General features: G+C 34.8%; 1 protein-coding gene and 1 pseudogene across 1 annotated transcript in view; one reads left to right on the forward strand and one right to left on the reverse strand.

The window, feature by feature from the left end:
- Tcea1 (transcription elongation factor A1) overlaps positions 1–14,030 on the reverse strand; it is a 39,618-nt gene that overhangs the window by 13,428 nt on the left and 12,160 nt on the right. The window contains exons 3-4 of the mRNA XM_015485788.2: positions 7,775–7,880; positions 2,141–2,228 (exon numbers count right to left, since the gene is read on the reverse strand). Of these exons, the coding sequence (XP_015341274.1) occupies positions 2,141–2,228; positions 7,775–7,880 (194 nt within the window). The remainder of the gene's footprint in view (positions 1–2,140; positions 2,229–7,774; positions 7,881–14,030) is intronic.
- Positions 11,640–13,002, forward strand: LOC107142225 (annotated as a pseudogene).

Here is a 14,030-nt window from a genome sequence, read left to right on the forward strand (position 1 = left end):
TGAAGAACTATTACAGATTAAAGGACATCAAAGAGAAATGACAACTAAATTCAATATATGATCTTGGACAGTATTTTTGAAGAAATATTTTCCCTTTGCAATAAATGAAATTATTGAGGTAACTGCAGAAATATGAATAAGGTCTATGATTACAAAATAGCATTTTATATATCAATGTTAATTCCCTGATATTGAAAGCTGTGCTGTGGTTATATGTAAGAAAACATATTGACATATATAAGGGTAAAAAGGGCAAAATGTCTGCAAAGCACTCATTTGGTTCAAAATAAAATTCATTCATATACACATACACACACACACACACACATGTATATGTGCATATACATATATAAATATAAGAGAAGCAATTGGGTAAAGAATTCTTTGTATTATTTTTCAATTTTTAAAATAAATTTGTATCGTTTTTTAAATTTTTAGTTGTAAATAGACACAATCTTTCTTCTTTCCTTTCTTTCTTCAGTTATTTATTTTTATGTGGTGCTGAGGATCAAACCCAATACTTCACATGTGCTAGGCAGGTGCTCTACCACTGATATATAACCCCAGCCAGCAATTTTTTAAAAGTCTGAAACTATCTCAAAATAAAAAGTTACAAGAAAAAAAACTGCATAAATTTTATTAACAAACATTGTTTAACCCTACTTTTGGCTTACCTCTTTAAACATCAAATATATTTAGTACTATAACATAAAATAACAAGTGTATGTGATATTAATAAGTGTTAACTAAAAAAATAAATAAGGAACAAGACAGGTATGATGGCACATGCCTATAATCCCAACAACTTGGGAAGCTGAAGCAGGAGGAGCCAGCCTCAGCAACTGAGTGAGATCCTGTCTCTAAATAAAATATGAAAAAAAAAAGGGCTGGGTATGTGGTTCAGTGGTTGAGTGCCCCTGAGTTCAATCCCAGTACCAAAAAATAAAATTAAAAATAATAAGAAACACAGCCTGGTACAGTGAGTGGTGCACACTTGTAATCCCAGCTTGGGAGGCGGAGGCAGAAGGATCATAAATTCAAGGTCAGCCTAGGCAACTCAGCAAGACCTTGTCTCAAATTAAAAAACAAAAGAAAATAGGCAGTGGCTGGGGGCAAGAAGAATGTAGCTCAGTGGTGTGCTTACCCAGCACACACAAAGCTCTGAGTTCAATCCCCAAAAACTCAAAAAAATAAAAAATTGTTCAATAAAAAATAATTATATGATCAATTCTGAGGAACCCCTAAGAAATAAAATTAAAACAGAAGTGGCCTTAATGTCCTAAATACCTCTAACAATCTAGGTGGATCAAAAGTTCAGGGACAAAACAGAAATTTGGAAGCCAAAAGCTAGAAACAGAAGTTCTAAACCTGGGTGCCTCAGAAGTTAAAGGAGGAGCTTGTTAAAAACAATTCCTGATAGTTCCAGGATGAGGCCTGAACATTTAAGTTTCTAATAAGTTGCCAGGCAGTCCTTGATCTTCTTTGGACCACTTTGAGAACCACTTCTCTAAGTCAACATCAATAGTTAAACCACAAGCTTCACAAGAAATTGGAGAACTACTTGTAATTTATTACCTATACCAACATTAAGCAACATGTTGGATACTGCACAGTTCGTGGTATGCAACAGCAAAAAATAAATGCAAAGATCTTATAAAAGCCAAGGAACAATTTAAACCCCTTGTGGCTGAAATTCATATTTTAAGTTCCTATGATAAATGGCAAAATTTGGAAGAAAAAAAAAGCATAAAAATGAAAGTGATCCAGGGTACAAATAAATCCAAAAACAAAAAAAGAAATTGGTAAGTAGAGGAAGTAACCATTTAAATCCCAAAGCACTACAGTCATTAACAATTCTATCAGTGCCTCTCCCAGGAATCCTATTCCATAAAACTTATTAAGCACAATGTTTTTATCTATGTAAATACACAATTTGTTTTTATTTATGTAATCTACTACCTATCTTTTAAATTTCTAGGAAATCTTTCTGAAAACCTTGGCTATATACATTTACTAGTTTTATATGACTGGAAAACAGAAAGTAATGCAGATTTGTGATCTGAAGACCATGGAGAAATTGATAGAGTTGATAAAACTATCTGACTTTTTAACATAAATGAATTTCCATAAAGTGAAATACCTTTCTTCTCTTGCTTCAGGGCTATTCTGTGATGTAATCGCAGGTTCTTTTTTCTTTTCTTCAGGGTCTTTATCAGTGGATGGTCCATCTGAAAATGTATGAAATCCCTTAGTTGTTAGTAACTGTTAAAAATAAAAACTGAAATACTGCATGTTAACAGGCTACTAACACAAGAAAAAAAATTCTAAGTTACCCACCAGTAAATGAAGTTTATGGAAACTATTCTATTAGCATACACACTTGGGTATTTTTCAGAACCCATATTCAGTTAGCACTCATTTAGTAAGAATTACAAATTCGTATGCCAAGGGGAACCTAAAAGTTTAAGAGAAAAGTATACAGAACAAAGAGAAGGAAAGAATATGGGAAAAATACGAGCAGTCATTTTAAAAATGAAAGCATGTGTCAGGCATGGTGGCACACACCTGTAATCCCAGAGGCTCAGGAACCTGAGGCAGGAAGACCAGAGTTCAAACCCCGCCTCAGCAAAAGCAAGGCACTGAACAACTCAGTGAGACCCTGCCTCTAAATAAAATACAAAATAGGGCTGGGGATGTGGCTCAGTGGTCAAGTGTCCCTGAGTTCAAACCCCAGTACCCTCCCCCCCGCCAAAATGAAAGCATGTGACAATACCGTTTTAATAATTTTTCATGAAGTCAAAAAATAAATACCCCATTTGAATCAAATGTATGATATGTCAAGATCATTGTAATGTTTTGCGCAACTAATAAAAAAAAAAGAAAGGCTGTACCTAAAATATAAATATTTCTTTGACAGTAATAAAAACATTTTCATATAAAATACCTCAGGAATAGTAAGATCTACCTAGCATCCCCTCAATCTTAAATGATCTGTAAAGCAATATAAAATACACAAGCTTTAAGACTTACAGATGTAAAAACAATCAGACACTGTGAACAGGCTGATTTGATAAAATATTTTAGTACTGACAAACATTCACATCTAAATCAAATCTGCCTTGAAGATAGGTTTAGAAAATGTTTAGGCCTACTGTAGAAATTGCCCCACTTATCTATTTTGCTCCCTGTAAAAGTCTTAAGAGATACACAAAAAATTCTTTCAATTTTCACATGTCTCTATACAGAATACAAAAAGAATATATATTCAACTGGATATAAGGATCACCTAGGGAACTTTTAAACATACCCTCGTGCCAACCTCCATTCCATATCCAGTAAGTCCAAATCTCTGGCAGTAAGGCACAAGCATCATAATTTTTTAAAATTCCCCAGACAATTCTAATATGCCAGCTGGATGAGAAGCACTAACAGAGCTTTCTCTATTACAGAAAGCAGTAACAGAGCTTTCCGTATCACAATTGTACAATTTATCTTGTAAAGCACAGCTTTATCAAAACTAAAATAACAATTCAAGCCCTGTGGTATAACATGAGTATACACTTGAGTTTTCACATACTTTATTTCATTGATCCCTGTTATTCTCTATGATTCACCTTGAAAGCTTCAAAACCTAAAGATGGTACAGTACTGTGAGGCAGAAAACAAAGATTAATAATGACACATGGCATGGACTAAGAAATAGTCCAAAAGTAATAGGAAAGACACTACTTAAAAAGGAAAGGTGATATAGCAATTAAATATGATCTAGCAAGGATCCAATGCTGCCAAAAGTGCAGTTAAAATTGATCTCCCACACCACCCTGGCATAGTAAATTCATATAATTCCTTTTGGAAAGCAGAGAAGTAAGAGGCATGAAAACAATTCCATAGGCAACACAGCACATCCCCAGGAAAGGTCTCAAGACTATATGAAGTCAGATCCTAGGTCAGGTATTCACCACTGATCCAACTGTGTGCAAGGTACCTAAGTGATCAGTGCAATGGTTTCATCATACTGGATTGTACTGAAGATTAAATGTAGTAATACATGTCAACAGTTAGCATATCCTAAGTATTAAAAAATGTGCTACTTACTAACAGTAGTAGTAAATCTTCTAGAAACCTAGCTAAGGATCTAAAGAAAAAGCTTTAGGCAGAACAATTATTTATTAAAAATTAGTTATGTCTGGGCTGGGGTTGTGGTTCAATGGGAGAGCGCCTGCCTAGTACACGTGAAGCACTGGGTTCGATCCCCAGCACTACATTAAAAAAAAAAACAAAAAAACAAAAAAAACACCAAATACACAAAATAAAGGTATTGTTTCCATCTACAACTAAAAATATTAAAAAAAAAACATTAGTTATAACAGCCATAACTTAAAAATAACAAACCTAACAATATGCAAGTGGTTAATAAAAATCAAGATATAGTCATTGGATTATTCTGAAACCAATAAAAATAACAGTTATGATAGAAAAACAAAATATTTTCATTAAAAAGGTAACAGATGGGCTGGGGTTGTGGCTCAGCAGTAGAGCACTTGCCTAGCATGTACGAGGCCCTGGGTTCAATCCTCAGCACCACATAAAATAAATAAATAAATGAAGATATTGTGTTCAACAACAACTAAAAAAAAAAAAAAAGATAAGAAATGCAATAAGATATTAACTGATAGTTATAGTCACAAATAGACAAGGACTTTTTTCTCCTCTAACTTCAAATTTTAATGAAAAGTAAATTTTCACAAAATAAGGTGTTTTTTGTTTGTCTGTGTTTTTTTGGTACTGGGGATTGAACCAAAGGGTACTTAGCAATTGGACCACATCCCCAGTCCTTTTTTATTTTTTTTCCTAATTCTTGTGATAGGGTCTTGCTAAATTGCTTAGGACTTCACTAAGTTCTGAGGGTGGCCTCAAAATTGTGATACTCCTGCCTCAACCTCCCAGGCTGCTGGGATTACAGGTGTGCACCAACACACCTAGCACAAAATAATGTTTTTAAAGAAGAACCTGAATGCCAATAAACATAAGAGTAAATCTTCTTTAAATATAAAACCAAATGAGCAAAACTGCAACGTCTAATCTGCCACAAAATATATCTATCTGGGCTGGGGCTGTAGATCAGTAGTAGAGCACTTGCCTACATGGGTGAGGCACTGTGTTCAATCCTCCAGCACCACATAAAAAAATAAATACACAAAATAAAGTTATAAAAAAATATATTTAAAAATACATATAGAAACCCTCTTTCTGTGAGCAAAAATGTGTGTGTGTAAAGTTCTCAGTGAACTTTCTATGACTAATCTTTTTTTTTTTTTTTTTAGTTGTAGATGGACACGATACTTTCATTTTATTTGTTTATTTTTATGTGGTGCCAGGGATTGAACCGGGTGCCTCATGCATTCTAGGTAAGCACTCTACTGCTAAGCCACAATCCCGGCCCTCTATGACTAATCTGTTTTTTTTTTTTTTTTAATGACTAATCTTAATTACTTGAAAATACAGAAAAAAAAATTAAACAAATCATGAATCTAGAGTTCCCACCTGTCTTTAAAGACCAGATTTTATCTGATTTATTTTATTTCAAATTTGCACAAATGTAATAAGAGCAATACAAAGAAATTCCATGTATGTATTACTGAGATTCTCCAACTGCTAACATTCTGTCACATTTTCTTTCTCCTTCCTACCTCTATTTATAGACATAAATGAGAATATGTACACACACACACAAATTCTCAGTGTTTATAAACTTATTTCTTTTATTTAAAATTAGGTAGCAGGGGGCTGGGGTTGTGCCTCAGGAGTACAGCACTTGCCTAGCCTGTGCGAGGCCCTGGGTTCAATCCTCAGCACCACATAAAAAATAAACAGATAAAATAAAGATATTAAAAAAATAAAATAAAATTAGGTGGTAGATATCATGTACTTTTATTCCACTACTTCAGTGTGTTTCCTAAGAATAAAGAGACCTTTCATATAATCAGAAAAAACAACTAGCAAGTTCTGCCAGTTGTCCTAATAATCATCTTTTGGGAATGGTTTTCTTCCCTTTAAAATCTAATACAGGATCATGTACTACACTCATTTTTCTTAATAGGCTTTTACATTTTTATAGGCTTAAATATTATCAAAGCACTGGATAGGGCTTGCCAAAAGGAGCCAAGATCCAGTTTGAAGGGGTAATCACTTTTCAAATCTGGGACAATTTAATACCCCAAAAATCTCAACCATAATAGATTATACTATGAGTCTACACTAATAACAAAATCACTGGGAGGTAAAAGGAAAGTGCTTTCTTAAGTGTAAAGATGATTTATAAATATTGAAGTAGAAGAGTCAGAACATTCCATTTTTATAGCCATCACTATAAAGACTGGTTTGGGCAGCATTAAATTGGGGGAGAGCAATCTGATAAAATGCAAGATGATTTCAAGGTCTTAACATGTCTCCCACAGAATGTCTTTACAGGAAAAAAAAAAAAAAATCAACTCTATAGCGTACACCTTGACTGAGTGTGATACCTTGAGAAGGATATAACACTGGTAAGCAATATTCCAACTGTGGATGTACAACCTGATCTAATCACTAGAAAACAGCACATAACCCCTAAAGAGGAATGTACTATTAAAAAGAGGGGGTAAGAAGGTGCTTTACGTTCTTCAAAATTTCAATATCATAAAAAATAAAAGAATAACTTCAGATTAAGAAACTAAATAACTGTTCATGGGCTGGATTCTGTCCTGGACAAGTGGGAAAAAAAGCTAGAAAAGACACGGATTGAGACAACTGATAAAACCAGAACATGAACCACAGATTAAAATATTATACCAATGTTAAAAGGACTGGGGATGTATCTCAGTGAACATATCTTTCCCAGCATATCCGAGGCATTGGGTTCAATCCCCAATACCTAAGAGCAAAGAAATTATACGGAAAACAAACAAAAAGAAAGAAAACAATGTTAAATTTCCTATCTTTCCTATATTATGGTTATATGAGAAAATAAGCCTGTTCTAAGGAAATATCACTTAGGTTTCACAGGGAAAGAGCATGATATGTCAATCTCCCCTCAAATGATTCATAAAGAATAAGAAAAGAAAGCAAGAGAAAGAGATGATAATGATGATAAGGACATGATACATGATAAGGACATGATACATGGTGAATATCAAAAATCAATATAAGTTCTTTTATAATTCTTGCAAGTTTTATGTAAGTTAAAAAATTATTTCAGGCTGGGCATGGTGGTACATGCCTATAATCCCAATGACTCAGGAGACTGAGGCAGGAGGAATTCAAGGGAATCAAGGCCAGCCATGGCAACTTAGTGAGACCTTTTCAAAACAAAAAATAAAAAGGGATGATACAGTATCCCTAGATTCAATCCCTAGTATCCAAAAAAAAAAAAAATGTTTTTTTTCAGTGCTGGGGTGTAGGTCAGTGGTAGAGCGCTTGCACAATATACACAAGGCCCTGGGTTCAATCCCTAGTATCATCAAACCAAAAAAAGAATTTTTTTTCCCCTTTCCTCACAAAGTTTCCCTTGCAAGAAAATTCTTCTTAAAGAGCTTATCTAGTTGTGTTCCAAGTCAAGAGGGTTGAAATGACTAGCCTAAAGAACAAAAATTTCAGAGATTAATATAACCTTCCCTTATCCTTATTATGAGGCACTGGTTTCAGTACATCTAATTTTACAGAGGGAAAAAAAAATGTGACAACCATTTAACAAATCAGAACATCAAAAATATATGTAAGGAAAGATCAATTATACCTAATAACTTTTTCCAGGATTTGATGAGAGATTTTGCTAAAGATGTAACTTCTTCATCTGTACTCTGCTTGCGAATAGCATTAACTGACATTCCAATTCTTGTGGACTGCAAGGCAACAACAAAAAAAAAATTTGTACACCAATTATTTCAAACAATTAGTATTTCACCCATACTTTACTTCCATTCAGATTTCTGTTTTTACTTTAGAATAAAATCACACTTCAATTATTTGAATTCTTATAATAGCATACTATTATGAACTTAAGGTATATACATCTTTACATCAGAAACTGAACTTATCTATTTCCTATCACTGAGATCTGCAAGTAGTCAATGTGCTACCATAAGAAGGCATATTAACAAATGAAATCAGTCTTTCCACAAAGGAGAATTGAGGAAAAAATATAAAACGTATAAGGAATGCTGAAACAGTCACTACCAACATATGCACCTTTTAGCTTCTGTACATTCTTCTCCACATAGTACTTCATAGAGCATCTGCTGCAACTTACAATGAAACTATTCAACAGAAATTACCACCAACAGACTTAAAAGGGTTTTTTATATTTGGAGTATGGGGAATCTGTAACAAGCAAACAATCACAATTATTTAAATGGATGGACTCCACAAAATATAGATAAAATTATTCATAGGTGCTAAAACCATGTGCTCAGGATTATACCCAAAGCATCTACATTCATTAATTTCCTACAACCCTTCAAAGTTCAAATCATTATCCTTATTTTTAAAGATGACGAGATCGGAAGTATTAATAAATAAATTGCCCAGCATTACACCATTGCTAATTGGTAAAGCTCAGATTTTAATCTAGGTTTGTCCATTTCCAAACAGTCCATGCTGTTTTCAACTCCTTTAAGGATTTTCAAACTTGTGCTCAAAGAACACAAAAGGTATGACAGCCCAATTATGGATGATAAATAAAAATGGTAAATTATTAACTAACTTCAGATTGTCAATAGACAATCTTTCAAAACATATGGTCTATGGGAGAAAAACAAATAAAAGAAATTCTTAGTAATAATAAAGAAGAAGGGAATCCCTGCTATATGCTTTGAGGCAGAAAAATAAGTGGGCACTTAAGGTTTCCTTCTAAATTTTTCGGTTCTCAGCAAAAATACCTAGGGCAGTTTTGTTCAAGAATTTAGAATACCTTGTTTGCTAGAGTATTCTATGCTACATCTCCTGGAAAGCTTAGCAAAGCACTTAAGGTTCAAAAGCAAAAAGATAATGGTGATTCCATTGTTTTAAAGACCCCAAATGGGAGCTACAGTTGTAACTCAGTGGTAGAGCACTTGCCTTGCAAGTATGAGGCACTGAGTTCAATTCTAGCACCACGTAAAAACAAAGGCATTGAGTCAATCTACAACTAAAAAAAATAATTATATAATGAATAAATAACCGACCCCAAATGACTTGGGGTTATCAAAGCAACTTTTGGGGGAATTTTTGGGAACTGAACCCAGGAGGATTTAACCCTTGAGCTGTATCCCCATCCCTTTATGTTTTATTATGAGGCAAGGTCTCACTTAAATTGCACAGACTGGCCTTGAACATGCAATGCTCCTGTCTCAGCCTCCCAAATCACTGGGATTACAGACCTATTTTTGAATGAGTGGAGTAACTAACTTGAGTTACTAATATAGTTCTAAAGTTTAGCACTAACACAGATTGGCCAATAAAACGGCATTTTCAGAAGGGTTCGCAGGACAGCAAGGATATTAGGAGATTAATAAATTGTGTTGTGTGCTTTTTAATTGTCACAGGATGTTCAGATTGCTAAAAATCAATGATAACTTAGTACTAAGAAAACTCATACTGAGAATAAATTTACCTTAAATATGCTTTCCTAAGGAAGAGACTGTCTAGTCAAACTGATAAGAAATGAGACTGGTGAGGTAGAATGAAAAAAATATTTGTGGTGTGTTTCTATTTCCTCTAGGGACTATTCTGGGGAGAATGGAAGAAAGTAGAAAAAGGAAGGATTAGGAAGGAAGCTATTTACTTGGATAACCTGGTTTAGATTTGCCTCTAAAAATTCTTCAGACTCTAGGAATTTTTTTCCTAAAATGGTTATACTAAGAATTACAGGATGCAATAGGTGGACTATAAAACAGTGTTTTGTGTTATGTGCTGAACTACTGAAATAGTCAAGAACTATTTCTTGACTGAATGACTAGTGAAAATTTTAAACATAAATTATACATTGTGAAAAATCAAGCTGAGAAAATATGTGCTTTAGCTCAAAGATTCTACAGAACCTCAGATACACAGTTATAAAGACATTACCTTGGAAAGGTGGAGAGTGAAGCACATTAAATAGACTTACCAGTTGCATACTGATGGTAAGGCAGAAAGTAAAGAGTACTAAAATTAAGAGATACTTTAACATCACAGGAAACAAGCAGATTGGTGGACTCAAGAAGAAAAATATCCTTCATGATCACTCATGAGCTTTTGCCAAGATGATTTAAAGGCAGCCACTAAATCTCAAGGTAAAAAGCATATCACTTCCAGGCACAGTGGTACATCCCTGTAATCCTAGTTACTTGGGAAGCTAAGGCAGGAAAATCACAAGTTCAAGGCCAGCCTGTGCAACTTAGCAAGATCTTATCTCAAAATAAAAAATAAAAAGGGCTGGAGACAGTAGAACAGTTGAACACTTCTGTGTTCAATCCCCAGTACTGTGCAAAAAAAAATGTAGAAGTGTGTAACTACTGTACAACTACTGAACTACTATAAAATATATGCTATTATATATTTTATATATTATATATTATATATAATATAATATATATTATATATATAATATATAATATAATACATATTATATATAATATATAATATTATATATTATGTAATATTATATCATATATTATATATATGTTTATATATGTTTATATATATTATATATATGTTTATATATGTATTATAAACATACAGCTAATATAAAACATTGATGAAAGAAATTAAAGACAACCTAAAGAAAACATTTCCTATGTTTAAGGATTAGAAAAGTTAACAGTTGGCAATTATAATCAAGATAAACTAGATTCAAGCCAAGTGTTAGTGGCACATGCCTTTAATCTCAGTCAGAGACTCCTAGGGTTGAGGCAGAAGGATCAAAACTTTGAGACGAGCCTTAGCAATTTAGCAAGGCCCTAAGAAACGTGGCCAGACTCTGTCTCAAAAAAATTAAAAAGGACTGGGGATGTGGCTCAGTGGTTAAGCACCCCTGGGTTCAATTCCTATTACCAAAAACGAAAAAAAATTATAGATTCAATACAATCCCTATGAAAATCTCATTTGCCTTTTGTGCAGAAATTGACAAATTTATCCTAAAGTTTATACAGAAATGCAAGGAACTCAAATAGCCAAAACAAATTGGAAAACTCACAATTCCTGATTTCAAAACATACTACAAGCTACGGTAATCAAGAGAGCATAGTACTAATAAATGAATGGAATTGATCGAAGACTCTGAAAATAAACAATGACAAATTGATACTACAAAAGATGTCAAGACAATTCAGTGGAGGGGGAAAAAAAACCATTCTCACCAAATGCTGCTGGAACAACTAGATATCTATATGTAAAAAAATGAAATCAGAATTGGACATGGTGGTACATGCCTGTTAATAATTCCAGCAGCTCATGAGGTTGCGGCAAGAAGATGCCAAGTTCAAAGCCAGTCTCAGTAATTTATCAAAGTCCTAAAAGCAACTCAGCGAGACCATCTCTAAATAAAATATAAAAAGGGGCTGTGGATGTGGCTCAGTGGTTAAGCACCCCTCAGTTCAATTCCTGGTACCAAAAAAAAAAAGAATAAAATCAGAACTTTTCCTTATGCCACACACAAAAATTAACTCAAAATGAAAAGGTGTAAATCTTTGTGACCTTGGATTAGGCAATAGTTTCTTAAATATGACACCTAACGCACAAGCAATCCAAAAAAAAAAGCTAGTTTCTAAGGATAATATCTTCGAGTCAGGATTCCCGATCCAGAGACAATGGCCCTGATGGAATGGAGCCTGAAGGTGTCATCGAGAGTAACTGGAATGAGATTGTTGATAGCTTTGATGACATGAATCTCTGCGAGTACCTCCTTGGTGGCATCTACGCCTATGGTTTTGAGAAGTCCTCTGCCATCCAGCAGCGAGCCATTCTTCCTTGTATCAAGGATTATGATGTGATTGCTAAGGCCCAATCTGGGACTGGGAAAACAGCTACATTTGCCATATCAATTCTCCAGCAGACTGAATTAGATCTAAAGGCCACTCAAGCCTTGGTACTGGCACCCACTCGAGAATTGGCTCAGCAGATACAAAAGGTGTTCATAGCACTAGGAGATTACATGGGTGCCTCCTGTCATGCATGCACTGGGGACACCAATGTACATGCTGAGGTGCAAAAGTTGCAGATGGAAACTACCCATATCATTGTGGGTACCCCTGGCTGCGTGTTTGATATGCTCAACCGGAGATATCAGTCTCCCAAATGCATTAAGATGTTTGTATTAATTGAAGCTGATGAAATGTTAAGCCGTTGATTCAAGGACCAGATCTACGACATATTCCAGAAGCTCAACAGCAATACCCAGGTGGTTTTGTTGTCAGCAACAATGCCTTCCGATGTGCTTGAGGTGACCAAGAAGTTCATGAGGGACCCCATTCGAATTCTTGTCAAGAAGGAAGAGTTGACCCTGGAGAGTATCTGCCAGTTCTACATCAATGTTGAATGAGAGAAGGGGAAGCTGCACACACTGTGTGACTTGTATGAAACCCTGACCATTACCTAGGCAGTGATCTTCATCAACACCCGAAGGAAGGTTGATTGGCTCACTGAGAAGATGCATGCCTGAGATTTTACTGTCTCTGCCATGCATAGAGACATGGACCAAAAGGAAAGAGATGTGATCATGAGGAGTTCTGATCTGGCTCTAGCAGAGTATTCACTACCACTGACTTACTGGCCAGAGGCATTGATGTACAGCAAGTTTCTTTAGTCATCAACTATGACCTTCCTACCAACAGGGAAAACTATATCCACAGAATTGGTGGAGGTGAGCGTTTTGGCCATAAGGGTGTGGCTATTAACATGGTGACAGAAGAAGACAAGAGGACTCTCCGAGACATCGAGACCTTCTACAACACCTCCATTGAAGAGATGCACCTTAATGTTGCTGACCTCATCTGAGAGGGGCTGACCTGCTACCTAGCTCCAGTCAGGGTTCAATCCAGGGGGCTAAGGAACAGCTGGAAGAGGGAGAGAAGGGAGCCAAGGGATGAACATCTTGTCATTTTTTTTTTCTTTTAATGAATGTCACTTTTTGAGGCAACAAAAAAAAAATTTTAGACTACACAAAATTTAAAACTTTTGTGCTTCAAAGAACACAATCAAGAAGTAAAAAAGAATCCCAGAACAGGAGATATTTGCAAATCCTGTACCTGATAAGGAACTATATTTAAACAAAGAACTATTATAAGTCAATAATAAAGATGTAATACAATTTAAAAATGGGCAAAGGGTCTGTTCTAGATAGACATTTCTACAACCAAGATATAGAAAAGGCCAACAAAGTACATGAAAAGATGCACAATATCATTAAGTAATTAGGAGGTAGAAATCAACACCACTTTCACACCCACTAGAAAGGCTATAATCATAGACAGATCATAACAACTGTTGGCAAGGATGCAAAGAAACTGGAACCCTCATTTACTGCTACTGGGAATGTAAAATGGTGCAGCCACTTGAGAAAATATTCTTCAAAAAAGGTCTTCATAATGTTAAATAGTTACTACATGATCCAGCAATTTTACTTCCAGTTATCTACTCAAGAGCAAGAAAAACATGTTCACACAATCTGTACATAAACATGCATAACTTCAAGACTCAAACAGCCCAAACCAACCTAAATGTCCATTAATTGACAAATGTATACTGGTGGTATATACATACAATGGAACATTACCCATAAAAGGGGATGGAGTTCTGATATATAAAACACGAAATGAACCCTGAAAACATGCTGTCAAAGAAGGCTAACGCTACAGTCATATATTGTATTGATTTCCACCTCCTAATTACTTAATGATATTGTTCATCTTTTCATGCACTTGTTGGCCTTTTCTATATCTTGGTTGTAGAAATATCTATCTAGACAGACCCTTTGCCCATTTTTAAATTGTATTACATACATATTGTATGATGCCAATTTAATGAATTCTTCAGGA

The sequence above is a fragment of the Marmota marmota genome, unplaced genomic scaffold (genome assembly GCF_001458135.2).
Source record: "Marmota marmota marmota unplaced genomic scaffold, marMar, whole genome shotgun sequence".
Taxonomy (NCBI): domain Eukaryota; kingdom Metazoa; phylum Chordata; class Mammalia; order Rodentia; family Sciuridae; genus Marmota; species Marmota marmota.